Below are 26,487 nucleotides of genomic sequence, written 5' to 3'. Positions count from 1 at the left end.
CAATTAAGAGAATAGAGAGTAAGATGAAAAGATAATTACAGTTTCAATTTTAGAAAAAGCTAACTGTTAAAAGTGAACTTTTAGAAATAATTTAAAAGGAGTGTCTAACTTAGCTAGTTTGAAAAACTTGTAGGGGTGTTTCTAAAGCCGAGAAGTACAGACCAACAAAGCCCAGTCTCCTCAGGTAACAACGTTTGGATCAGTGAGGAGACCCCTGACTGATGATCTCAGGCTGTGCTGTGAATCAACATATCATCACTGGTATGATTGGCCTCAAAGTCATAAAAATCGGCAAAGGTAAAAGACTGAAAGATATTTTTTGATTTCAAGACAAAATAAGCAAAACCAATCAAAAGCTGTACCCTTGATATGCACTACTTTTTTCAGATAATCAGTTAAAACTGAGTAAACAAAAGTGTTAAATGCAGAACTCAAATAATGTGGGACTGAATCACGACAGTAACCACAGTAAGAATAGAACAAACATTAGTCGCTATAAGCAGTGTTTTAAAATGAGAAGAAAAGACCTTTTAAAAAAAAAAATACAGAATAGTGCCAGTGGAATTAGAAATTGTGTTATGTTCAAAGGTATGAAAAACAGATATTAAACCCAAATGGGGAGAAATCTACAGAACAGGAAGATGATTTCATGGAGGTGACTCTATTTTCAAGGTTTGACACATTGATTGGCTCAATATGAATCAAAAGAGCAAAGAAACTGACTCGGGAGAGATGTACATTTTAGATGATGTGGGAGAAATTTGTAGCCCGATCTTCTTTGTTTTATTGATAAAGTGACTTTTCCACACTTTACATTTTACTGTTATGACTTCAGGGAAATTGATGACATGAGGTGGCCTGAAATCAAATTCTGGGATTGCAGTCATAGGTGGCAATCAGACGTGAAAGGTATCCCATACTTCTTTTACACTGTTTCAGCTGAAATATGCTCAGTGGTTCAGTGCATAATAAGCTGAATTACTCATCATTAGATGTTTTAGTCAATAACTTAATTTATTAAATAGAAAAAGCAACAACACAACAATCAAAGATTTTTATGATATAAATTCAGAAAGTCAATTAGCTACAGTCTAAGGCACCTGTGGTTTTTGCAGAATTGAAGCCAGACCAGTTTTTCACAGTTCAGAGCTTTAATTATTTTTATATCTATCTCTTGTTAGACACGATTCCTTATATTTCTGTAACTCTTAACCCTTCTTTTATTCAGTGTGCAGTGTGTCAATGTAACATTAATAATTAAAGGTGTGAGACTTGAAGACAGAATGAATTGCCTGAGGAAAACAGACTTTCTCACATCCATTACACTGTCTGTATAATTTGAGAAACACTGTATTAACACATTTTTAGTACATTTTAAGGTCATATGACATTTTTTATATCAGAATTCTCCATCTTGAATGAATTACCAATGGCTATAAATAGTTAAAGATAATAATAACGATAACAAGAGTTGCCATGAAACTACTCACAACATGAACTCTTGAAGGTCATGGAGGGGTTTATAACAGCTGCCCTGGAATGTTAAAAACTTTCACAAGTTTAATTTTGATCTGCTACTCTTCCTGAATATAAGTATCGTGGATGAAAGATTGTAAATATACTGTAAGACAGCCATAATCACAAACACATTTTTGTGTAAATATCACTTAATATTTTGATCAGAATTTTATAGTCCATGATATAAAGGTTAGGTAACAAGCAAAGACAATCAGTAGATACCAAGGAATACTGTGGAGAAGTGTTCAATTTTACAAGGCAAATAACAGCATAGGTTAAGTATACTGTCAAACACTTTTATAGAGTAGTTTAATACTGGCCCTGCCATTGATTGATAAGCTGCTCCCCACCTCTCAATCATTGACAGCTGGAATTATCTCCAATACCCCCATTGATCTTAAAATAGAATAAGTGCAAAAGTTATTAGATAGATGTAAACAGTGGTTTGTCAGTATATATATATATATATATATATATATATATATATATATATATATATATATATATATATATACAGTATATATATACACACATGTGTGTGTGTGTGTGTGTGTGTATATATATACATATACATACACACACACACACACACACACACACACACACAAAACATACAAAAAAAAAAAAAAAAAAAACTAATCAAAGGACTTGACCATGAACCGCAAACTATATACTGTAGACCTACCAAGATAATATGACTTAACATAACAAAGTCTAATGTTTTCATGCCTCTGCAAAAGGTTAGATATATCTGTAATATTTGCTCTGGAGTAAGATAGTGACTGGTGACTTGTCCAGGTGGTACCCCATCAATAACGCAGTTACAGCTGGGATATGCAGCACCGCTGTGACAACTAAACAGGACAAGTTGTTAAGATAAAGGAAGGCCGGATGGAGTAAGTAGTATATTTAAAATTTTGAGTCAAGAAACAGAGAATGTTTAATTTCCATTAATAACTTGACTTATATACACTCCCCTCAAAAAATATTAGAATGGTTAGAGCAATTCCTATATTTTTGCTGTAGACTGAAGACTTTTGGGTTTGACATGAAAAGATGAATATGAGACAAAAGATCAACATTTCAGCTTTTATTTTCAGGTGTTTGAAGAACACTTTGAAGCAGATAGCACCTTTTGTTTGAACCAACCCATTTTTCATGTTCACATTAAGGTGAATAAGACTTAATATTTAGTTGCAACTCCTATGTTGCAATAACTGCGTGAAGCCTGTGACCCATTGACATCACCAAACGTTTGTGATTCTTCTTTTGTGATGCTTTTCCAGGCTTTTACTGCAGCCTCTTTCACCTCTTGCCCCTGCTCCTTTGCTGTTTTGGATGTGTGTTTTAGGTCATTATCTTGCTGCATGATGAAGGATCTCCCAATCAGTTTGCATCCTTTTTTAAATTGGCAGAGAAAATGTTTCTGTAGACTTCTTAATTCATTTTGCTGCTGCCATTATGTGTTACATCATCAATGAATATTATTGACCCTGTCCTAGAAGAAGCCATGCAGCCAAAGCCAGAACATGACCTCCACTGTGTTTCACAGATGAGCTTGTATGTTTGGGGTCATGAGCAGATCATGTCCATCATCATGCTCCTGCCCTCTGCAGGTTGGTGCTAATGTTACCAACATTTGTTTTGGGGTCTGTTTTCCACAGCTCTCACAATGTTTCTGTCATGATCTGCTGTAGTCCTCCTTAGTCTAACTGTTCAAAGTTTGTTACTTAGTACACCAGTGGTTTATTTCTGCTTCAGGACATTCTAAATAGTTGCACCGGCTATGTCCAATGTTTGTGCAATGGCTCTGATTGATTTTCCATCTTCTCTCAGCTTCACAGTTGCTTGTTTTTCACTCACAGAAAGCTCTCTGGTTTTCATGTTGGTTACACCTCTTAAATGCACTATAAATGCAGTCTGAACAGACAAAACCTAAATCTGAAACTGAGCGTAAACATTCAGTACTATTTATTGTTTGAATGATCAATGTAATAGGATTCAGCTGGGCAACAAAACCCACCAGTCAGTCACATGATCTAATCATTTTGCTCACATGAAAAATGGATGGGTTCAAACAAAAGGTGCTATCAGATCCAGATGTAAACACCTGGACATAAAAGCTGAAATGCTGATCTTTAATTTCTTATTCATCTTTTGATGTCAACTCCAAATGTTTCAGTCTACAGCAAAATTAAAGGAACTGATTTCACTTTTCCAAATACTTTTTAGGGGAGTGTATGTCCAAATCGCTTATTTTCTAGTTTATTATGTATATCTAGCTCAAACTAAAGTGCCTAATATAGAGAGGTATTAATAATAAGCCTCTGGTGAGGTGCAATATTAAGTCTACCCTCACTGATATAATTAGTTTGGACAAAATAACAGTATAACATCAGTACTAAAATACATAACTAGCAAGACAGATTACAGCCTCTGAATGATAATACATTTGACTCATCAGTTTTATGCTTGCTAAAACCAAAGGCCCTGTGCACATTAAGGCGTTTCCAATTACTCTCTGTGAATAAACCACTGCTTAAAGTCAAAGTTGTGTGTGTTGGGACTAACATGATGTCACAAGACTCTGTGGACCAATAAGACTGATAACAGGATGAGCTGTCCTTCCCAAACAGGGTCAACAAAACTGACATGAAAGTGCAGGAGATGCCATTCAAGTCTGTTTATGCCCACTGTTGTGAGAAGTCCTCTCATAAGGCAACATGGACATGAAAACAGCTGTGTGGGTGGACTATGGGTGTGCAGGGACTTTAAGGGAAAATTAAACTGGCAACTTTTTAATGTTGGCAGTTTAAAGTTGCCTTTGAAACATATTAAATATGTTTGAAAGGTAGGTGCAACTTTGTGCCAGCATACTAATATGATTTATGATCTGATGAACGTTGCCTACATTCAGTTTAAGTAAAATAATTAAAAAGCATGCAAAACAAATCAAGGATTAGACTGTATTCACAAGTAAAGATCACTCTTTTGATTGTTTAACCAATTTTGTTCCTTGTGGACTTCACTTGAGAAAACTAATTGTTAGGATGTAAGGTACAGAAATCTATGTCAGCAACATTTAGCGCAGCTTTAAAGATGGGTAAGGCCTATAATGTATGCCCTGCGGTGTATGACACCAAGTCTGGGTCTAAAGTCTGAGGCTTCTACAAGGTTAAGCCTCTTCTCCTTCCAAAAGGCTTACTCCACAAAAATCATTTTCCAACTATCAATAATTTATATGCTCACAAAGTCCCAAATTGAAGCTTTAAAGGAAAAGTGCTTTCGATTATGAAGGCAATTACATTTCGTCTAATTTCCATTTCAGGCATTCAGAAGACACTGTTATGCAGCGAAACCTTAGATGTGAAGACTTTTTTCCTTAAACCTGCTTTTTGATGAACTATTGTTAATATTTGCTCAAAATATGAGAAATTATCCTTAATAACATAAAAAAAAAAGAAAATTTAATACATTGTGCAATTTAACCTAATTGTGGATGGAGGGGAAATAATAAGCATTAGCAGTTAATGAAGTTTAGAGAGGCAGTAAATATTCAAGGTGCTACATTCTGAGGAAACAAGGCTTTTAGTTCTATTCTCCATAAACAAGTGGAGAATAACCCAGGCATTAAGAATACAATGTTTTTTTTCCCCCAATGTGCTTATCTATCTAACAAAACTAGATGATGCACAGACTCATTTATGACGCTCTTTTGAAGTAACATCTGCTTCTATTTGCAAACAGCAATAATTCAAAAGACTTTTACACACTGAGTAAAATATCTAAAGAATGAGAATCATGCTTCCTTTCAGTCAAATGCTATCACACCGCAAAGAGACATCTCTTTTGTGGCAGGATGGAGTCAAAGCTGCAAAAGTACTACAGGATAATAGCTGACCCTGAAGGAGTTGAGCAAGTATTGGACATGTATTATTAATCAGTGTGTTTTATGGAAACGTGTTCCAAGAGAGGGAAAGGAGCAGAGTAATATGCTCTATACAGCACTATTCTTTATTATTCACAGCTCCCCTAACAATATGGCAGGGATTGTATTCATCATTATTTTATGCAAAAGAAAAGTGGAAAATCCTGGGCTGGATTTGATCCTATGCGAGGACAGTGATGATTTTGAGCTGCTGGGCTTACTTGTTAACTAGTGTGCACGGTGGAAAAATTGAGCGAATTACAAACTAATCTTTCTGTCCGGCTAGGACTGCGCCACGCACTTAATGTCGACGTTATTGTACCTTTATGCTTTACACAGAACAGGCATGATGGAGGAACATATGGGATTTATATGCACCCTCTTCTGAAACCTGTATATTTAAATCTGAAAGCCTGCAGGACTAATCCACATCAGCCTGAAACAATAAACACTTCTCATACACGGAGGCATACAAAATTCTAAATGCTGAAAGGCATCTTGTTTGCTTTGACATTTTCAAAGCAGCAAGCACAAGCTTTTCTTGTGTGAGCAATAAGAGCCATTTGTTGTTTATGTCATTTCCCCATTCGCAGTCCCCAAAAAGTAGTCACACTTATTTTTAGCATCTCCTGATTATAGTATATCACACAGCACTTCCTCCACAGTCAAACATCTAAATGAGACAGCTTTGCATCCATCAGATTCCTCAACCCTTAATTAAACTGGACTACTCATCTAGCTACTCATCTCACCAAATCTGACTCTACAACATGTGCCTGTACTCTTGTCCGTTCTGTTCACTTGAGGCATGGCAGCTTGTAATACACATAAACAATAAAGTAATTTTTCCAACAAGCTAACATCCAGAAGCATAAAACCAACACAAATAATGAGTTAATACTGCTGCACTTTTATTTGCAGGAGATATACACAGTGTCTTGCAACACCAATTCAGAGGGAGTTTTTATTGGAATCACACTGCAGCCTGTGTAACTGTTATGTTGTTAGTACTGAAACATATCAAGCCTCCTCTGATGTGTAATTGTCTTTTTGTATTAAGGGGCTTCTAAACGTCCTCCGTTTGCCCTTTGGCAGACTCTAGTTTAGACCACCAAGCAAAGACTAAAATCATCAGCTCAGTCCTACCCCAGAATAATAACAAAGAACAGGCCAAAGTTATTCATTATAATGGTGTTTCCTGCAGCTGTGTCTTGAAGTAGAGCACATTTATAAGTGCACATTTTAGTGAGCTTACTGGTAGATTTAAAAACTAAACTCCTATTTAAAAAAAAAGAACAGACAATACTTTAAGTGCCATGGTCAGAATGATGAGACAAGGCAGATCATTAAACATTAATTAAAGCAAATACAGCAATATTGTAGCCTAAAAGTATCTATTAATCAAACTTTATTTTGCCAAGTAAAATCCTGTATATAAAATAACTATAAATTAGTATCAAGCAGCACTGCTCAAACAAATTGTCCAATTTTGAATTGAACAAATCACAAATTTAATTAAAGGTATCAATCAATGCAATCAATGTCATTAAAGGTGCTGAAAACACATTTACTTTATCTAACTATTTTCTGTATTTTTATATGTTCTCACAGGTTTCAGGTAGATGGAGTTTAATTTTTGCCACATTGCCCTTAGTCTCTGATCCACTGCCAGTATGTTTTAGTGATAGCACACCCCTTAAGCTGATGGCAAAGCTAAAGTTGTTTGTACCTTTTAGCCTAATTAGTCACTTCTCTTAAAGTTGGTAAATTGTTGTGGCTTAGACATCAGCCCCCATCCAGACCAGCCCCTTCTTCTTTTTGCCTGGCCAGCAATGAATCCACATTAGCACGTTAGAGAGTAACACAGGGCACACCACTTGATGACAGACAGTGACATTATTTTAAAAATTTCATGCAGTGTTTTCATTTCAGGAATGGACTTTGTGTTTCTAAACATCGCTGTTACTTCACTTAAAACAACATATTTCTACATGAAAAATAGAAATACAGTGTAATCCAGTTCTGAATTATTTCATTTTCCTTCACAATAATGAAAAAGAACCAATAAGGATACCGGTACTGGGCTGATGAGGAGTATCATTTAGAGTTGTAGTATTGATTAAAGCCTGCTGATGACACTCCCTACTCAGGATGGGGATTTTGCATCTTGACATATTGCTCAGTGGGACTCTTTAAAATTAAGCGAGATCGAAGAAAGCCTATGAGACAGTTATGGGATTGTTTGTTTATGTTGCCAAGATGCTGTCAATCAAAATTGATCAAGCCAAGCCCACACCGTCTGGATGTTGCAGGCGAGCCGAGTTTTCCAGCATTAATCTCTTCAGATATAATACCAAAGGAGTTTTGAACCCTTTAATTATTGCTTGTTTAGTGATGAATGCATAAAATTATTGAGAAAAACTTTTAGGGGCTTTAAAGCCTTAGAGAATCTTCCACATTGCATGTTGAGAAAGCAATGTGGAGCAAAGCATGACCAGTCATATCAATCAGGTCTTATGTGCTGCTTTTTGTAACGTTAATAGTAGTAACAGTCGACAGAAAATAGTAGCTTGTCAAGCTGTGGTACAGAGGAGCTGCCTGGATTTCATGTTACCTTGGAAACAAGCGCCAGTGTTCCAGCAAGTGAATAAGAAAAGGTAAGGCTACGTCCAATCCCCTCAACATGTTTGGTATATCCCCTTCATCAATCACCTGCATCAGGCTAACACTTACAGTAAATCAACCAAAACACGTAATTCACTGCCAGAGGAAGGCTTTGAACAGACACATGAGAATGAGGCCTGTCTGTCTGAGCCCTGGTCTTTGTGTGGGATAAAGCAGAGCACATCATCGTTGCAATTACTGAAAAACAATGACTTTAAAACAATTGTTTTAAACTAAACATCTAATTACACAACAAACCACAAGATCAATTCCTGCTGTGCTGACAGCAAGTGCTGATGTCTGTTTTCTTCAGCACTTTCCAAAAAAACAAACAAACAAAACAAACAAAAACATCCTTTTCCTAAAACAGCAGCATTATTTAGAAAGAAAAAGCATGCATAAAAGTAGTTTGGTCAGTGGAGGATAATATTTTGTTAAATATTACCAATGATAAATTATACCACCACAAATTACTGTACCTTTGAAACTTGGTTATAAAATGGTTTACCTCTGGGGTAACAAAACTGAAAACTGAAGTCTCTGTATGCGTGTGTGTGTGTGTGTGTGTGTATGTGTGTGTGTGTGTCTGATTATGTGTGAGTGTGGCAGGGGTTCACAGGTGTTTTGAGAAGAGTTTGAATACATTTCCATTTTTAAGCGGGATCGGTATGCATGAATATTTTGAAATTGGGAAGCTGCACAACAGCCCCTTTCTAGATAAAACAGTGCATGATAAACTGTTTTTTTGCGCAGGTTTGAGGCAAATACACACACAGGTGAAAACATAAATGCTGTAAATGCTTCTTGTGGCTTGATGTTTGGTAGAAAATGTGGCATAAATGCAGAGATGGAGGACGGACACTCCAACAAACTACAGCTATGATGTAATCTGACAGATTTGGCCCTCAGCCAGCTGCTTTGATGTTGAGTTACTTTCTATTGGAACACATTTTGATTTGCTTTGTCTTTTATGTTACCTTGATTTCTATCTAAAATGTTGTTAGTCTTCTGATAACATTTGTCAACATCCCTTAAATAAAAATAATCAAAAATACACTCTGTCGGTTGACTGCTTGTCTATTTTTAGGTTCATTTCTGATGCTGCCAGGATGGGTGTATGCGGTAGAGAAATAAAAACAGAAGAGAGACACCAACTGTATCCACAGTGACATCAATCCAAGTAACTCTTTGAACCAGTTAAAGTGAGCAGCATTGGCTGTTCTCAACCCCATTAGCCATTTTGAAAGATGCAACAGTGCAATTAGGCAGTTGGCACAAAGGGAAGGCGAGGAGGGTGCCGGGGAGTTGTCAGGGTGCTTTTACTCTGATAAACCACAAAGAAAGAACAACCTAGGCAGACCAGGCTTTAAAAAGGGTCATTATACAAAGTCATTCCTTTTTTTATATTCACATTAAATCATGAAGGAAAAACACAGCAGTGAAAATATAACATGTTTTGGGCTTTTTTTTCTCTTTTCTTCAGAAAAAGAGAACCTGCTTTGATACTGCGTGAAATCATAAAAAATCAGACTTTATATTTGTTCAAAAACTTTAACCAAAAAAGATCAGACCCATGGGGAACTTAACATATTATTTAACACCAACAACGCTGTTGTGAGCTCTACCACACTACAATCAAACACTTTTTCATCCTAATTGCACTAACATGTCATTGTCATGCTAAGAAATAGAAATAGAGCATCTAAAAATGAACTGAATGTTACTTTCGTAAGGTCAACTTTTGTCTAAGCCACATAAAGAGCTTTGACCAAGAATCCACTTTGTGAACTAAATCTTAAATAAATCCTTGATGCGGGGCACTATACCAATCACACTGAGGTCTGAAGAAAAAGCTGAAGGATTGGGTCAACCGTCAACCTTGTCAATCACACACTGTGTCAAAAGGAGCAGGGGACCCTGCATGGCTTTAGTCAGGTGTCGTTGCATAGGAAAGGGTGAGAGGGTGAGCTTTTAATTAGGGTAGCAGATAGGAGAGACTGCCAAGGAGAACAGGAAAGGTTAGGGAAGGCCAGGTACTGGTGGTAGATGAAGGGAGGTCAGGAAATCTAGACAGGGGAACTGTGTGCAGCCATGCACACTCATTATTTTATGACGGGAGTTAGCTAGCAGCAGATAAGCTACAGCGTGCACAATGAAAAACCACCACAAATAAGCTGCAAGACTGTCAATTTCTTAACAACAGCTATTACTGTACATATACTGTGCTACAGTATGTACATCTATACCATGTAAAGAGGCATCAATTTTCAAGAGATCTTTAAAGGCACAGATTACACATGCTTTTCTATTATTTAGGTTAGGGTGTTTAAGGGTGCACAGATTACCCAAAATGCACTGGACACTAAAGGATTGTGCATTAGAGGAGAGGAGCTCACTTTGTAAAAATGATTATGCAACTAGTGTGCTTGATTAAGGGTAAAGAGTCTCAGAAGGAGCATTCATCCTCTCGGGGAAATGTAAGGGTTTTAACATATCTACAGGTATAACAAATGCAAACTCCTCTTAAGATGTATATTCTAATGATAGCAGGAGGAACCAAAGATCATTTTAAGCACTAAGTAAAGAAAAAGGAAAGAAAATGCTGTGTGTGCCTCTTTATCACTAAGCACTACAGGAGAAAAATCTATTTTCTCTTGCCTCATATTTTAGTACAAATATTTCCAATTGTACAAAATGTCAATACACACTCTAGACTAAACAGCTAGCTACAGAGCTAGCTTTGAGCTAAACTAGACTGTCATTCAAAAACACAACAGCCAACTTTCTGGTAGCACTAAAGAGGCTCACCAAGGTCATGTGGATACTTCATTTGGGGGAACAAAGTGCATGTGTACAAAATGCTATGACAATCCATCCGCTGATTTTTAAGCTACTTAAGTCTAAACTACAGCGGTGACCTTCCAGTTGACTGAGCGACTATGGTGCTTACATGGTTAAAAATACAGGAAGATCAGTAATAACTAAATTTAAAAGATCTTTTATTTCCAAACTTTCAATCTGAATTTTCCAAATCATTAGACTCATACTGGGGGTTGTTTTAAAACCATCTATCTACTGGCATTTTTACATGTTTTGTATTTACTAATGAAAAGCACATTTTTGTTCCTATATTCCACATATTAATATATTACCTCTTTACGCACTCTGCTCAAATTAGATAGCTTACTCCTCTGTGTTGTTAATGTGACTTTGGTTTTATCACTTACATAGGACAAAAGTCATAGCTGTGCCAGAGACTAGTGTTGGAGAAGAAAAAACCTGTCAGTTCATCATCACCATTAAAGCAATGTGGGAGTGTTTGTCCCTTGTGACAGATGCAGTGCTGAATCATAGAGAAAAAAAAAACACTCCTGCACTTTAAATCACTTTAAATCAATCTTACAAAAAGGAGACAGCCATTTGCCAACTGTTACGGTGAATGAAATCATGGTCCCGGGGTTCAAAAAACTTACTTGGACACAGTTTGACCAGAGCGTTGCCAGGGAAACAAGACATTGCCGACAGCTGCCCGGTAGCTGTAGACACCCAAAAGTCCGAGGGCGAGGGCAACCTTTGAGACCCATGAGCACCGTCTTTGAACCAGCAGGTAGATAAGAACCAAACAGAAAGCAGCCAATAGGGAGAGGACCGGCTTGTGTTCAGAGCTAAAACAGAAACAGACATGGGGTCAAGAAAACAGTCAGCACTCTAATGTAAAGAGGCCCTTTTCAAAATGAAATGTATTCATACTCGACATATTTGTGCAAAATGCTTTCACTTCCTTATTTTAGCATAAAAATTTGAAAGTTGTTTTGATGAAAAAAACATAAAGCTTAAAGCTTGAAGTTGACTATTTTTTGAGTAACGCAGAATGTTTTGATGATTAGTTTAAACTTTGAAAAAGGCACAGATCTTCAATTGTTCATTAGTTTAAGTTTGGAATTACATTGCACTGAACATAGACAGGAGATGGCACCCTCAAGCACATATCAAAAGTTGAATAGAAGCTGTGCATTTAGCTTTTAGGCAGATCAGGCAGCTGCGGACGTTTGGTACTTCGAGACGAGATGAGGCGTAATGCTATTTAGATCTCATTATCCAAGCAACGGGCTGCGCATGTAGGGAGAAAGGGCAACACTGGACAGGAAAAAGGTCAGTTCCACATCTCTATTCCACAATGTGATGCATGTTAAAGAACAGACCATAATCCCCTGCCCTGTGCTGTTGGCAGAATATTAATGGCTCTGAAACAGTCACAGTTTCACTGAGAAATCACCATTTTTCTACAGTCTGAGCAATCGCGAGAACTGTTTTTTCTTTTTTGAATCTTTTAAAACAATGTATGAGTGGAGGGTCCTGTCAGCTTCTCAGTCAGAAAAAAAAACACATTTTAAGATGTTTCAACATCAGAGGTACACAAAACCCTATACATATCCTTTAAGGTTGGTGATGACCAAATTATTCAGGGACTTTTGTTTTGTTAGTGTAATTTCCCTGTCTAGTTCACTCAACAGTCACGACTGTATATTTAGTGGGTGAGTTACTATATTTCCCATAGTAGCTTACATAATTCACTAGAGTACAAGAATGAACTTCTGGCATTGCTGTTTAACATTTATTGTATGTGTAGGTGGAAAGGTAGATGGAGATCGAACTGATGTGTCTGCCTTTTTATAATGGATTTATTCCCAAGTGACAGCTGTGAAAGTCACAGAAGCATATTCACTTCCATTGTGAGTGACTTGCACTAAAACTTCAGTTTTAAAACCAAAGTTTAGTGCAGATAGTTTTCCATCCTGCCTGCAAGTGTAGCTGTGCTGCAAATGACTTTTGTAATGTCCTGTAACCTACATGTTTCCAAATACCCACATAAAAAGAAAAATATAGTATATAAACACATGACTAATAGTTCTTAGGTTTGCTAGCAGACCCATGTTCATTGTAGTCAACAACACAGTATATACAGTAGTATAGTATAGCAGCAAAGAGAACTAAAGAGTAAACTAAAGACTCTGCTGTTCAAGGAGCCTTACCAATAGTGGAGATTAATTATAAAGTTTGTCTTGAAGCAAGGTCTGCGTGCACTCAGAGACATACAGGCATGATTTAACCGATTTTGTATCAAATTCTTCTTTCAGATAAACCTCTGAACTTAAGTATAATCACTTAATATATCAATCTCTTTGTGTTGTTTAACAGGGAACTCCAAAGACTTCATAGAAACTAAAGAGAGACACCTAGCACTCTATCTTTTTGCTATTCAGACAGTGTTGCATCTTTCCCCTGGAGAACATCTTAGGAATCCTAATGCTGCCAAAGTAATTCTGAATCAACCAGATAGCTGTGACTGTGGACACTCACTTTTTGCTTTACTACCTAGTATAACAATCCAAGTTCACAGGCTGGTACAACTAGAAAACATTGTTAGACCTATTAAGTTAAAGTTAACTGAACCAATATTTAGGAATAGATAATTAACAGAATAGATGACTGTGTGTAAGATGAAAGAGTCATCATGACATCAAAAATTAGCACTCGATCCTTTACCAGGATAGGTCCTTTAATTGAAACAAAAAACAAATCACTGGAAATGTCTTCCTCCACCTGATGAGTGCTGCCAAAATTAGGAGCATCCTGTGTCTTTTGATGGTAAAAAAATAGTCCATGTTTGTTTATTTTGAGACTGTACAGCTCTAATTCCCTACACTACTATTAGGATACCACAAGATCTCCCTAAAAGTCTTCAGTTAATCCAAAATGCTGCAGCTACAGTACTGACTGGAGGCAGAGCTTTTAGTGATCAAGCTCCTCTCCTGTGAAACAATCTCCCAGTTAGGGTTCAGGAGGCAGACACCTTCAGTACTCTTAAGACCACACCTAAAGTTTCCTTTTAGAGCTAGAGCTGGCTCAGGTGACTATGAACTATCTCGTATTTAAGCTGCAACAGACTTACTTACAGACTGCTGGGGGACCTCCCTTATTGCAGTGAGCTCCACTCTTATCCTTACTCCTCCTTTCACTCTAAATAGATTCATATGTCAACATTTCATTTCGTTAACTTTGCATCACCTCTCTCTCACAGTTGTGTGCTTCTTCCTCTCTGTAACTTTCTGCAGGTATCGACAGTTTTGGAGGTGTATAGTTACTGGCCCTACAAACCCGCCTAGTGATTTACTTATTAGTGCTCTTCTTTTCTCTCTCTGCTTTTCACTCAGCCCAACCAGTCAAGGCAGATGGATGTCCACCCTTTTCCTGGTTCTACTGGAGGTTTCTTCAGTTGTTTCTTCTTTTTCTTCCCATTGTTGCCTACTGCTTGCCCAAGGATCTCTGGTTGCTCTGGATGTGTACAACATGTTCACATCAGGAGCTATGCAAGGTTGCTTCTTGTGCCACCCCTAAGTGGCCACAAAACTATAATTAGATGTTTAACACAGGTTATTGTGTTTGTGCAACGTATTTACAACAAGGCTGGTTCAGATATACTCTGACACTGAGGGCGGGTACGTCCTTTAAGCAGTTGCCAGCCTGCGAAGAGGCTGAGGCATGTATTTGGTGAGGAGTTGATAGCAACATTACTGTGACGACAAGTTACATATATTAAAGTATACTGTATCCCCAATTTATTGATACTGGTTTCTTTCCTAAACATGTTCCATATTCATCCACATTATTAGTTAGTTGAGGATGACACAACTATTCACTTATAACTATGCTCTAGGGACAGTTTTAAAACACTTTTTATTAAATAAATAAATAAAGTATTTGATTTAGCCTTGCATAACAATTTACAATATAGTCACAATTTTAGAAAGTTGGTGAAGCTGACCTGTTAAGCCAATGTCCAACGTCTGGAAGATGAGCCCACTGCACCCCGGTTTGATTGAGGGAGCGCAGCAGCCGGCAGCACAACAATGTAAAGGGTGGCGTGGCTAATGCTAGCCACTTCTCTGAGTAAATCTCTGTCTTAGGGTGAGCAGGGCGATGACAATCTTTGGAAGGAAGGATATGCTCTTTTTCATCCCCAGAGCCACTCTGTTCTCTGAAGTACTTGCGACAGACATCTTGGAAGATGGCGAGGCAGAGGGTGCTGAGCAGAAAGTACCAGGTTTGGTGCTCCTCTTCTACAAAACTGCTGGCTGCCAAGCTGAGAGTGTGGCCGACCGTGCCAGCCAGGAGCAACACATCCAGCTCTGACAGTGACCACTCACTACCAGTGTTTCTCAGTGGAGACTACGAAAGAGAAAAAAAGGTAAATAAAAAGAAAGCTTTAGAACCAGGCTTTTGAAAGAAACTTCACATGTGTTCTAACTGTTTCTCAGCTGGGCATCTCAAACCAATGGACATTTCTATGAGATCATATGTGAAGATGAGTCATAGGCCTAAAATCATGAGATATGATTTTGAATTAGATGAATGAGATGATTAGCATATATGTATCCTAAATTGCAAAACATAAAAAAAAGCCTTTGAAAAAATCTTTGGACCATTTACAAATCCTGATTAGACAATTCAACCTATTTTCACCTCTCCGATGTTTATTCATGGTGCCTGTAATTTTATAGTGCTTGGGTCATTCAGAAACTGTGGTTAGTCACTTATGAATGTATCCATCACTTTTGTAAAAAATTGCTGGTTTGTCCAATCACTTACTTGTACTCAGATTATTTTGTTCAAAAGAGACTGCGTATTGCTACACAAAGCAAGTTCAAATTAAGTTCAGCCAAAACTTAGTTCAGCAGCAATATTTTATCCTAGCAAAAAAACCTCAAATACGGACACAAATCTTGGCCTGTGCTCACCTTGATGATAAAAAGAGGCTGAACCAGCACACAGTACCTGCTGGCTACAGTGGGCTGTTTCATACTACAGGCTATTATTATTTTGTACGATATGCTGTGTTATCAAATATTTAGGTCTGGTAACTTGTGTAATAAAAAGGTTTGATGGTTAAGCACAGACTGTTATTATTACTATTATTCCATGTCATCGCTGCATTATTAAGAATAGTATTAATGCCTGTAAGTCTATAGCTTCTTTAAATTAAAGATAAAATGTGTCTTGGCCTAATGGATGCTCAAATATGTTTTTTCCAGTTCCACTGTGTCCTGTTCAAGTTTTCTCTCACCTTAGGTGGAAATTGTGAAATGTTTCCTTTAAAGAGTAAGTATTGTGCAACCTCTTCTATGACTGCATTGTTTCATAATGGATGAAATACATAACATACTATAGCTAAATTTGAATAAACATATGGAGGTATTCATTTGCATATGACTAATAACATGATATACATATTCACATCTTTCCAACTTACAATGCACCAGAACCAGCACAAACAACTGTTTTTAAGCCAGCACTTATCACACTTTTAGAAGGAAATATCTGCACTGCGGCTAGATACCATAGGTTTGGGAACATACAGCATTTCTACTAAAAATATGATGAAAAAAAGGGACATACTATGGCATCAACTACAGTATAAGAAAAGCTAAAGGATATATTGTAGTACTCACTACACCAACCAGAGGCGACTCCAGGAAATTACTGATCTCAACCAAGACATATTTTAGCCCAGTTCTCTGGGCTAATATAAACAGCAGAACAGCAGTCAATCAAAACCTGAACTTAAGCCTAATGTGCACAGGATGAATAAAGGATATTGCCCTCCTGCTGTGTCAAAGGCGATCTCTGCAAGCACACAGGAAAGACAGAGTCATGAAGTTTTTTTCAGTGGATCTTTGATGCCATTTCTCCATCAATGCCATCATCTTAGTCAAGGATAGCATAAAAGTGACAGATAGCTGTGATGTCTTTGGAAACATTTCAACCATTCTTGGGTCTACTACCATTTGTGTATGTGATTTATCACATTTTACTGGCACACCAGTGAATCTACCTTTCCATCATACAGTTGTAAAACAGCCTTTATGATTCACCTCTCGGTGGCTGGACCTTCCCGCTTATACAAACAAAAAACCTTAACTCATGTAATGTTCTGAGACTTAAGTAGGCCTCTTACAATAGTCATGACAGACTCAATTAATACATTTGTTAAAGAGGTCTCAGCTTATATTAAATAAATTAAATTTGGCTGGCATTTCTGTTTTTTTCAAATTAATATTTTCTTTATTCAATGTTTTCCCCATTTGTCTCTCTCATGAAAAAATGACTTCTTTAAATAATGTTTACTTACTCTTAGGTTATTTAAATTCATTCAACAGGCATTCTAATCACATTTCATTCACACTTAAGTGGCAAGTTACTAAGTGCGATTAATCTTCCAGTTTTCCAACTACAATCTGTCCAGAAAAACTAATCAGAAAACCTCTAATAACTGTTTTAGATGCTGCCCATAATATCAATTATAGTCATATGTCAAGCGAAACCAGGTGCAGCTCCGCACTTATAGATAAAAACTCATTCAAGTGATTAAGTAGCCTAACAACACTGTACCATTATTTCTTATATTTTCCTTTCTTCGATTTGGAAACTATGCTGTACAATATTTCTCTATCTTCATTGTAACTCAAGTTATAAATTTGAAGTATTTCAGTAAATTGAAACAGAACTATACAAAATGATGCCAAATTGCCCAGAGCAGATCTAAATAGATTAAGTCAGAAAAATGTTTCTACAAATTGAATAATAATATAGTTATAATAACGACGATTAAACAACATTTAAAAACCATTACCAAATCTGAGTATCTAATTAATTTGTCAGGTATAACTTGGAAGATACACAGGTTATTACAGAGAGAAAATGTTTGGCCATAAAGCTTGGCCTTTATCACAACTGCTTAATCACCATTTACAGAACACAAAACATGACATAAAACAACACAGCACTTCTGTACATTTTCTATATTGGCAGAAAATATCTATGCCCGACTTTTAACCTAATCGAGAATATTTAAAAGCTCAACTGCAATCAATGTACGGAAGCTGAAAGACTACTATAAATTATATGGTCTCTTTAAGACTAGTTAAAGGTTTTTGTTAAGACTGTATATACTGTATATGCAGATAGCTCTAAATGAATTCAAATGACAACTCTGACAATTGTGGACAAATTACTGCTAGAGTTTATTATTCTAAATACATACTGTTATGGACATTTAGAGCCATGGCTAGATGAAGGGTCACCTCTCTTGTGCTGGTGTCTTTTATAAAAAAGACCACATGACAGTGAAGCTGAAATACTACTATTTCAATATATAATTAATCATACAAATTTCTTCTTATTGTTTTACTATTCTCTGACATTAACTGGCTTCTTAATCAACTTTCTGTGAGTAATTTCCTGCCAACTGAACTATGTGCATGTTTTTGTTTGACATTTTGTGACATTCGAAATTAAAGAACAAAATCTGTTTATCGAAGCCTGAGTCACAGAAACATCTACAGTAGGGGATATTTCCTCTACGTGTTCCAGTGCATAGTTTTGGTAGTTTATTTCTTCACCCACCCAAATGGCCTGACTGAACTGACTGAGTTTCTTGCCATTTCAGCGCTTTCTCAAAGTTCCCTGAAGGGAAAAGAGAAATAACCTTTACAGCAGTAAAGGGGACTCATCTTTTAGGCCAATTTAAACAAACAATAAGAAATGAATGCTTCCTTCCACCCTCAGAATAAGTACTCCCACTACATCTGATTGATTGATCACATTCATTTGGAAGACATATTGCTGGCATTTCCTTGTGCTTGTTGAGGTAAAGTTCAACATTGCGGCTACAGTGTTCGTGAAAAACATTTAAAGACAAAATAATTATTAATGCATTGCCACAACAGTGGGTCATTTTTAGCCCACTGCATTCTGTCATCTCCCCTTGTTCGTTTTAAGTTCATTTAATGGCAACATTTAATGATAGATTTGGTAAATTTAATGTTCCTCCTGATATGTTAAATCCCATTCTGATTGTATTCTGATTTTTTGAAAACTATGTTTGCAGTTTGGTCTTTAGATGATTTGGGCGTTTTGGAGCTCTTTGTTAATTCTTGTGTGCAGCAAGCTGATAAACTGAAATTTATCATAATGTGACAGACCTTCATAACAGAGCTTGTGAATATATTACTACTGAGTTTAAATCATTAATGCATTTATATTATCAAGTAATAATTAATGTTCTTCCTGTTAGTTAAAGTTACAGAATATAACCTTTGTTTTTACTAAAAATATGGTCCCAAACTTATTTTAATGTGGAGGTGTAGTGTTTCAGCCTCCTGTCAGACAGAGTCACTACACTGCCAGCAGTGCAGACATATTTGCTACTGAAAGGTTTTGAGCAAGGCTCGCCCTTCTTACTAAAGAAGCTAATTTAAATTATTTCTGCTTAATGAGTTTTGGAGCATTGTTATTTATTGTAACGACTACTTAAGCACTGTGCTTTATAGCCTTGTGTTAAGGGTATACAGTAGCAGAGCATGGAGAATGAGGGCAGGGTGGGGCAAAGTGAAGTCTCATACTAGTGCTAGCTCAACTTGCATATTGTCTATTTACAGAGTTGATTAGGTTCAACTGTTTCCTGACATTTAATGTGCTAGGCATCATTTCAAACTACATGACATCCACTGGCCAAGTCAAAGAGTCCTTGTGAGAGACACTGAACCTCAGTCCTAAAATGGCTACTTCATTATGGTGTCCAAATATTTCCCACAGGGATCAATAATGTAGTTAAAATTAACAGGTGAAATGCAGCTACAGTAACAGACTATTTTGAAAGGACTGTTTTCACTTTTTCCACCATGTAATAGTATTACAACCCTTGTTGGGCAATAAAGGCCAAAACAAACCTTTTGATAAAGCAACGTGACACCATCTAGCTGGAGACATGCAGTGACGGGCACAGATTGAATTTTGGTAGACTGGAAAATTTCTGATATGAGTGAGATAATTGTGGGGTTATAAAGTCGTGTTAAAAGATAATACAATACATATGTTATCTAAAAAGATGAATATGATCAATGCAGCAGTGTGATTCAGAAGTGTGAGCTGTTTTTAAAGGGTCTCACTATGACTTCTGGGATGCAGAGTAATCCTGCAGCAGAACAGACTGTATCTGCTTCTGTAACATTTTCATTTTCCTGTAGCTGTGCTGTTGACTTGACAGTTAAGCTCCGGAGTTCAAGAAATATTGTCAAAATTCCCTCATATCACTGCATTGACTGATACAGAAATCCTCATATATGTCAGCATAAATTAATATCACTTTTAACTCAACAAAACAATGCAAAATAATGCAAAATAATTATTCACAGAAAAATAGCCTGTTAAAAACTTAACACCTTATCAAAAAGTTCAGTATCAACTGCTTGAACTGTGGTTGTGTGGGTCACAGTAACTCATTTCAGGAGCAAGGCCTACGACTTTCTTCAGCATATTAGATAATATTTTGGTTGTTATGAACATTATTGCATATGGAGAGTAATATTATGTAAGTTATTATTGATTCACTGCCATATTTCACTTGAATTAAATGCTCTGTTTTATTTCACAGCATAAACTGATTAGGAAGCATGTAATTAATTTGTTTTTTATTTTTTCTAATTTTCAATATATGTAAGGTCATAGTACATTCAAAAGTATAACTAGCATTACCTACTTATTTGCTGAGAACAAAACTCTTTGCCATTAAAGCACTGTCCATACAGCCAAGAACGATTTTTCAGTGGTCACAGATCCAAGAAAATCTACTAAAACTTATTTCAGGTCTTTGTTTCACAGTACTGCTGCGTTAGTAAAGACTTTGCTAACTTAGCTAAATCACAAAATGGGTGTACCTAGACAAGAGTGTGCTTTCCCCCTTGAGCCTTAGTAGATTTAGGAGATTTTCTCTCAAATAAATTCTACTGGTCTCCTAAATAACCTTTCTCTTCTCTTGTGGAAGAAAGTGAATACAATAAAAGAAAAGCAAAACTGTTGTAAGTTCTCGCAGAGAAATATGAACTCATTCTTTGCAAAGCTGATTTAATGAACAAGTCCAGGGTTTACATGCTGTTTGTATGTTTGTATGTTGGTAACATGTGTGTATACATCTATGAGGGCAAACATCTGCTACAATCTGTACCTAGGTTTGGGTGGTATGTTTACGTGCATGAACTCACCTTCCCGTGAATCTTTGGTCTCAAGGGGAGTCGCTGTGTTGCCATGGACACCAGAATACAAAACATTGCTGAGGAGAACACAACAGCAGCAAACACAAGACCCCAGGAGAGACCGCAGAAGTAGCAGGAGCTCTCAGCAGATGTGCACACCAAGACATGCACTGAGGCAAGCAACAGGCACAAGAGGTAAAAAGGCAGGGAGAGCAGGGCTGGGAGCACTGGGAGGTCCACTGCAGCTGCACTACTGAGGGCCTCAGGCATTGCCAGCAGTAAGACCAACAGAAGCTTCAGGGCCAGGAGAGAGGGACAGAATCAAAAAAAAGAAGAGGAAAAGTTTTTATTTAACTGACACAACCTCCACACAACCTTGAGCAGTTTATGTGAACACTGGAAAACTTCATCCATTATTTTGGAAAAGCAATGCAACTGGAACCTGAACATAAAGATTATGCATGTAGAGAACAATATGTTTTAATGCTGAGCAATTATATCAAAAACAAACTGTGGACATTATTTTCTGTATAATTTCTTCTGACTTTCATAGAGACATGACAAGACACAGTGCTCTACCAAGCATTAAAGTTCTTTGGATGAATGAGATTCTTCTGGACTCACCTGAAACACAAACACCATGCCTGCGACCATAGAGTACAGGTCGTACCTGCCCAGCTGTTTGCTGAGAGCTGAGCTCATGGAGGCCAGGGCCTCCAGATACTGCTTGAGGACCTTTTTTCCCAAGTTAAACAGCACCTCAGAAGTGTTGCCTTCCATGTAGAGCTTCATCCAGCTCCCATGAGCCTTTTCTGCCACACGGAACTGCTCAAAGCCAACTTCTGAAGAGGAGAAAAGAGGGCAGGTGAACAAAAGTACTGTATCAACAACTGGCATGTTTGAATAGTGTGGCTTTAGAGTGGCCATTATTTAATGTTATATAACCCTATTGTTGGTGCTACTGCATTCATGCATACAGCATTTGTCAAAATGAGGTGGACATTTCCAACATTTCATCAATAATTTCTACAGGCTTCCTGATGCAGCATCACATTAATTTTGTTCTGTTTACTTATCACCAAAAACCATTTGAGATTCTGAGATAGCGGAACAATTAATAATTAGAAGTAATATATTTAGTGTTATGGTAAAGCACTGCTGTCATTTAGTGTTATTATTTTCTTACAACCTGACACTCTATTTGACTAACTTTTCAACCATGGTTGAAAAGTTCTAACTGGGTGGGTAAGAAATTCTTTCTCTTTTTTTTGTCTATTAGCTTTTTTGAATTAAACTGACTCGTGAAAAAAGAAAACTAAACACAACCTGGATTGCTTTGTCTCACTTTTAGAAAATGTCTCTTCTGCCCATCATGTTGTATTTCATCATAAAGAAAAGAGGTAAAACGCAGTATTTGTTACCGTATGAATGGGAGCTCAGTAAACCTATCTAAGACTTTATCGATCATTCTGATGATTGCTCTACGGTTTTAGTCACATCCTGTGTCAGTAACAGCCATTAAATTGAAAAGATACAGTAACACCCCTGTGGTAAAAAACATTTAATCCTAAGGAAACCAATGTATAATTTGTCAGGATCATAATGATATGGAGGTAAGACTCATTCAAGTGTCTGTGCTTTTTTTCATCTTACCTCAGTGCTTTAGGAGCCTGTTCAAGGACAAAGCAATGTGGAGGCTTCATCTGTGTTATTCTTCACAGAAATACAGACATCCATGTATGTTCGCACTGGCAGACTGCATTTCCTAGCCCTGTAATTCCAACTTAAACCCTGAAAGACTGCACCAATTATTTACCGTTAAACTAAAACCCAACTAAAGTGTGTACACACAAGTACATAAAGACTTGTACACACTCTCCTAACAAAAATATTTGCCATGTGACACCTATCTCCACGGCATAGGCGGAGAGATGATAAATAGTGACTGTGGTTTAGCCAGACAGAGGGTTTGGTAGAATTATTAGAACCTTAAGCCACAGGCGTGAATCATACAATATCGATGGCCCAGGCCATGCTTCATCTGTCTAAAAGTGCAGGGTTTGCTTAATGGCCCTCAAAAGATGCCTGAGGTTAGAAGCACAAAAAAAACACACAATATGAAGATTGAAACAAAGCAGACAGACAGAAAGTATGGAGGCAGAAGAAGGTTATTTCAAACTTTGCCTTACTGGAGTTGAATCTTCTTATATATTATAATATGACTTGAATGTTCTTCAAGGTTAATCTTCGGGACAGAGATTGGTGATCAGTTGCAAAAACTTGGAAACAATCATAAACTATCCTACAAGATTGTGACAGTAATGTTAAGAATGGACATCTTGATTTAATTACTGTCTACCTGATGAAACATATTTAAATACTAACACCAGCAATATTTCGCTTCACAGAGAAGGCTGATTTCTTTACAGCAACTTCTTTCACACCCAGTAAGATTTGACCCCAACAGGTGTCCAACAGTCGGCCACATAAAAATATGATCCCACGTGAATTTCCCAGCAGTGACAACTATTACAGTGTACTGCATAACAGCTTCATGATTGCCCAAGTGGACAGATTCAAAAAAATCAACACATCCAAATGTAGGTCTGCTGGAATGATTTCCATTTCGTCCCATCACTATGGAAACCAGGGACCAAAATAGAGTGGAAAATGTGCTGCCAGAGTGGTAAGTTTTTTAATGTGAAAGGAAGTAGTTTGTTTCAAATCAAGTTTTAAAAATGCATTATTTGGTTCCCACCTCACCACAAGCTTGTGTTTGTGCTTTAGAGTAGATTTGTATATCTGTCTCACATTTTAGCACAAAACAATATTGTTTTTGTCTATGGAAACTGGGACAACATACAGTTGTGGGTGTACCCAAACACATCACAAAACAAAATGAAAATCTATAAATGTGTGTATAAAATGTTATAACTATTCATCCAGTAGTTATTAGGATCATCATACTCCGGACCAACATGGTTATTTGTAGACATTGCTGTCAGGGTGATCCTTCATCCAAGTGCTTGTCCATCTGTCTCCCATCCCAGTGATTTATTTGATAAAGAAAACCTGGCATGATTATCTCTCCTCCAATGCTTCCCAGGAATTTCTTACATTAGGGGTATCAATTTATCAAATTTTTGGGGATCAGACATATTCTGGAAAATGTTGCAGGATGACTTTGAGTGCCACCTATTATTTCTTTGGTCATTAGTTTAAAAGCACAACAACTCTATGTTCATGTTATAATCCACACAGAATGTTTTGTTGCCTGTTCGATGCTAAATGTCCAATTAGATACCAATGATCAAGCATTAGCAATGTTAATGGGTGCCAGTGGTGTATAAAATGTTTGTAAAAAGTGAAGGACAGCAACAAAGAAGCAGACAAAGAGGGAGACAGATAGGAGGCGTGGGACAGAGGCGGGCGGCAAGATGGATAACTCTGATAAACTCTGACCCCGAGACATAAGTGGGGTGCAAAACTTTGCAAGGATATGTGCATGCATTTGCACAAAGAGTGGGCAGTATTAATGTTCAAGAACAGAACACAGACTGTGGAGTTTTCATAGTTGTAAGGTATTTATACACTAACCTAAACATGTCCATGTAAAGAGTTGACATCACCTCCTGACATGACAAGAGCCAGTGTGTTCAGATGATGGGCTTCTGTTAACACTGGGTTCAGTCTTCCTTCCTTATTGTCAATGCATGTATGATTCATCTGTGCTAACTACAAACCCTTCTCAAATACACTAAGCATTATGTGATACCATTAGCCAAATTAATGAATAGACTTACTTTCATCTGACACATGTTGAAATCCAAATTTTCAAGATTCCATGATTATTTCTAAAGGATAGCAGTTTTGATTTTATAAGCTTTGGTATGATGAACCTTCAGAACTTGGAACATTATTCTACTTATCTACTTGAAGCAAATAATTTCAAGTTAGCTCTATGTCATCTGTTGTGGCAAAACTTAAATGCACAAAAGTATGAATGGAATACAAATACACTGCCCGTCCAAAAAAAAAAAAAAAAGATAAAACAACGTCACCACCTGGACTCAACTAAGCAAGCAAAAATGTCAGAAGACACATCCTCTAGTGGTGGAAAGGATGTTAATCTGTTTCAGAAGGGTCAAATTATTGGCATGCATCAAGCAAAGAAAGCATCCAAGAAGATTGTTGAGTCTACTAAAACTGGGTTAAGAACTGTCCAGTGGAGGGAGGTCATTTGGTCTAATGAGTCCAGATTTACCCTGTTCCAGAGTGATGAGAGCATTGGTGTAAAAAGAGAGGCAGGTAAAGTGATGCACCCATCATGCCTAGTGCCTACTGTACAATTCTGTGGGGTAGTGCTATGATCTGGGGTTGCTGCAGTTGGTCTAGGTTCAGCAACATTATGTGTCCAAAGAATGAGGTCAGCTGACTACCTGAATACAGTGTCAAGAAAAAGTATGTGTACCCTTTGAGATTATGTGGCGTTTTGCATGAATTGGTCATAAAATGTGCTCTGATCTTCATCTAAGTCACAAGAATAGAAAAACACAGTCTGCTTAAAATAATACTACACAATCTTTATATGTTTTCATGTTTTTATTGAACATAACATGTAAACATTCACGGTGGAGGGTGGAAAAAGCATGTAAGCCTTTGGACTTAATAACTGGTTGACCCTCCTTTGGCAGCAATAACCTCAACCAAACGTAGTAGCAGGTCTGATCTGTAGTTGCAGATCAGACCTGCACAACGATCTGTAGTAATTTTGGACCACTCCTCTTCACAAAACTGTTTCAGTGCAACAATATTCTTGGGATGTCTGGTGTGAATGGCCTTCTTAAGGTCATGCCACAGCATTTCAATCGGGTTGAGGTCAGGACTCTGACTGGGCCACTCCAGAAGGCGTATTTTGTTCTGTTGAAGCTATTCTTTTGTTGAATGACTTGTATGCTTTGGGTCATTGTCCTGTTGCATCACCCATCCTCTGCGGAGCTTCAGTTGGTGGAAAGATGGTCTTACGTTTTCCTGCAAAATATCTTGATAAACTCTGGAATTAATTTTTCCATCAATGATAACAATCCGTCCAGGCCCTGAGGCAGCAAAGCAGCCCCAAACCATGATGCTCCCTCTGCCTTGTTTTACAGTGGGGATGAGGTTTTGATTATGCTGTGCTGTGCCTTTTTTTTTCTCCACACATAGTGTTGTGTGTTTTTTCCAAACAACTCAATTTTGGTTTCATCTGTCAACAGAATATTTTGCCAGTAGTGCTGTGGAACATCC

The 26,487-nt window shown here is 37.3% G+C and overlaps 1 protein-coding gene across 1 annotated transcript in view; it reads right to left on the bottom strand.

Annotated features, from left to right (window-relative positions):
* The window catches only part of pigg (phosphatidylinositol glycan anchor biosynthesis class G), a 59,137-nt gene that overhangs the window by 15,598 nt on the left and 17,052 nt on the right, over positions 1-26,487 (bottom strand). The window contains exons 7-10 of the mRNA XM_026357815.1: positions 21,826-22,043; positions 21,211-21,495; positions 14,937-15,340; positions 11,584-11,775 (exon numbers count right to left, since the gene is read on the bottom strand). Of these exons, the coding sequence (XP_026213600.1) occupies positions 11,584-11,775; positions 14,937-15,340; positions 21,211-21,495; positions 21,826-22,043 (1,099 nt within the window). The remainder of the gene's footprint in view (positions 1-11,583; positions 11,776-14,936; positions 15,341-21,210; positions 21,496-21,825; positions 22,044-26,487) is intronic.

The sequence above is a fragment of the Anabas testudineus genome, chromosome 10, assembly GCF_900324465.2.
Source record: "Anabas testudineus chromosome 10, fAnaTes1.2, whole genome shotgun sequence".
Taxonomy (NCBI): Eukaryota; Metazoa; Chordata; class Actinopteri; order Anabantiformes; family Anabantidae; genus Anabas; species Anabas testudineus.
The sequence above is the reverse complement of the archived record's forward strand: the minus strand, read 5'-3'. Positions and strand labels throughout refer to the sequence as shown.